General features: G+C 37.1%; 1 protein-coding gene across 1 annotated transcript; it reads left to right on the top strand.

Annotated features, from left to right (window-relative positions):
- Positions 1–409: 409 nt before the first annotated feature.
- On the top strand, positions 410–1360 carry LOC100727925 (olfactory receptor 52A5-like). The gene has a single exon (XM_003465358.3). It carries the CDS (start codon positions 410–412, stop codon positions 1358–1360), a length of 951 nt encoding a protein of 316 aa, XP_003465406.3.
- Positions 1361–2523: the final 1163 nt, after the last annotated feature.

Genomic DNA, 2523 nt, shown 5'->3' with positions numbered 1-2523 from the left:
TACTATGACTTCAGTTATCACAGAGGAATTTACTCTAATCTTTATTATGACTGGAGTCCCAGAAGGACAAAGATGAATGTTCACATTGCCATCTCTGACAGCTAATTGGAAGACTAGCAGAATCATTGCTTTCAAAACCATAGTGTCCATTTAAACAGATTCTTAGAAATGAACTTTGGATTGCATAGCTCATCCACAAATAGTAACTTTGGCTTTCTAAATAGATAATAAGAGCTCTATTCTGATATTTAATTAAGTTGCTATATAAAGATTTAAAGTCACAGGGTCAAATTTCCATATATGTGTTCTGAGAGAAAGTATAAGGGCTGAGCCATTCTCCTTCCCATTTGTAAGTTTTCTCTGACTAGATCATAGGCCATGTAATGATTAGAAAGTACAACCAGCCACCATGGGAGCTACCAATATATCAAACCTGAACTCAAGGATGGTGACTCTGATTGGTATCCCTGGACTAGAGAATGTGCAGTTTTGGATTGGATTTCCTTTCTTTGGTCTATGCCTCGTGGCTGTGCTGGGGAATATTTTATTGCTAGTTGTTATCCCAATAGAACGCAGTTTACACCAACCCATGTATATTCTCCTAGCAGTATTGGCAGCTACTGACCTAGGTCTTTGTGTAGCCATCGCTCCTAAGATGTTGGCCATTTTCTGGTTTGGTTCTGGCTCCATGGCTTTTGATGCTTGCCTGACCCAGCTCTTCTTTGTTCATGCCTTGCAGGGCATGGAGTCTGGCATCCTCCTGGCCATGGCCTTTGACCGCTACATTGCCATTTGTGATCCTTTGAGGCACATAGCCATCCTCACGCCTTTGTTTCTAGTTCAAATGGTGCTGATAGTGGCAGTCCGGTCCACAGTACTGGTTGGGATTTTACCCATTTTATTGAAACAACTGAAACATTTCCGCTCTTTGGTTATCGCCCATTCTTACTGTGAGCACATGGCTGTAGTCAAGATGGCTGAAGAAGATGTTCATATTAACAAGTCATACGGGCTCTTTGTGGCCTTTGCAATTCTAGGGTTTGACATGGTCTTTGTCTTCTTCTCCTACCTTCTCATTCTAAAGGCTGTTTTTCATCTTCCTCAGAAAGAGGCCCGAATCAAAGCATTCAACACATGCACAGCCCATATTGTTGTCTTCTTGGAATTTTATATCCTTGCTTTCTTTTCTTTCTTCAGTCACCGTTTTGGCCATGTGCCACCTTTCGTCCACATCCTCCTGTCTACCCTCTACTTGCTTGTGCCCCCTGCCCTTAACCCTATTGTCTATGGTGTGAAGACCAAGGAGATTCGTATATGGGTTGCTCACATTTTTATTCGAAAACTTAATACCCAGACGTGACCTCACAAGCAGTAAGAAGGAGGAAAAATACACATCTGCCTGCTCGACGTGAACACCTCTTGTATTCTTATAGTGAGATTTATTGATCACAGGAATCTTTCTCTACAGAACTGATGTTCCCAAGACAAGAACAGTCAAAATAAACTTGCATGTAAACTATGGTGCAACTTATAAATCCTTAATGTAGCAAATTATATTCCTGTTTAGACACTTCAACCTTTTCTGCTTTTTATTCTTCTGTCCTTTTTTCAATTTCTGGCTTCCCTACCATTCACATATTTCTTGTGTCTTTTTTTCTTTTGTTTTCTTTTCTTTTTTTCTTTTGGTACTGGCGATTGGAATGATGACCTTGCGCTTACCAGGCAGGTGCTAATGCCGCTGAGTTAAATTCCCAGCTCTTTCCTTGTGTTTTTTGACAGCAGACAAAATGAGTTTATAATTTGGATATCTAAAAATGACAAAGAAATACATTATGTTGCTATGGAGATGATTCAGACATAATAAGTAAATATATTCATGTAGTCTATTGTAAAAATAACAGAATTACTTTCACATGTAAGAAGAAATATTTCGTATTTTAGAAGAAATTATAAAAGACATTGAGTCAGAGAAAATGAAAGTGCCTTGAGTCAGAGAAAATGAAATATTTGAATGAGAATTTTATATCAAATAAGAAATTGTACCATAATTTCAATCCAGATTTCAAATCACTGTAATCACTCATATCTATGTGTATGTATGAGTGAATTTAGCTTCCTTGAGTGTGGAAATCATAAAAAGAAGACTCATCTCTGCCTTCATTTTTGGTCAAAGTATATAAATTCTTCTTTGATGAGGGGTAGTATAATGATATCTTAGTCTTTTAATATATGTGCTTATGTAACTTTAAGAATGTATTCCTCTTATTTTATAAGGCAAAACTCAATTTTCAGACTAGCATTGCATCTGATGTCCTTGGAAGGGTCCTGTTATCCAAAATTTAAACTCCTGTTATATAAATTATTTCCCTCTCTCTTTTTGCCTAAGTTCATTGGAAGAAAATATGAAGAGTTTTAGATATAATTTATTAGATTGATCAGGTTCTGTGATGAGGATCATGCAACACTGTTTTTTTTTCCTATTCTTGTTACTATAAATCAAAAGGACTTATAAGCTAGAGCAGA

Source organism: Cavia porcellus, unplaced genomic scaffold (assembly GCF_034190915.1).
Source record: "Cavia porcellus strain 051 isolate PalLab524CR breed Dunkin Hartley unplaced genomic scaffold, mCavPor4.1 scaffold_9, whole genome shotgun sequence".
NCBI classification, from domain to species: Eukaryota; Metazoa; Chordata; class Mammalia; order Rodentia; family Caviidae; genus Cavia; species Cavia porcellus.
Note: the sequence above shows the minus strand (reverse complement) of the source record. Positions and strands in the feature narration are given on the sequence as shown.

Excerpts from the sequence above, each read along its gene's own strand:
- LOC100727925 (XM_003465358.3), top strand. The coding sequence starts at position 410 with ATGGGAGCTACCAATATATCAAACCTGAACTCAAGGATGGTGACTCTG.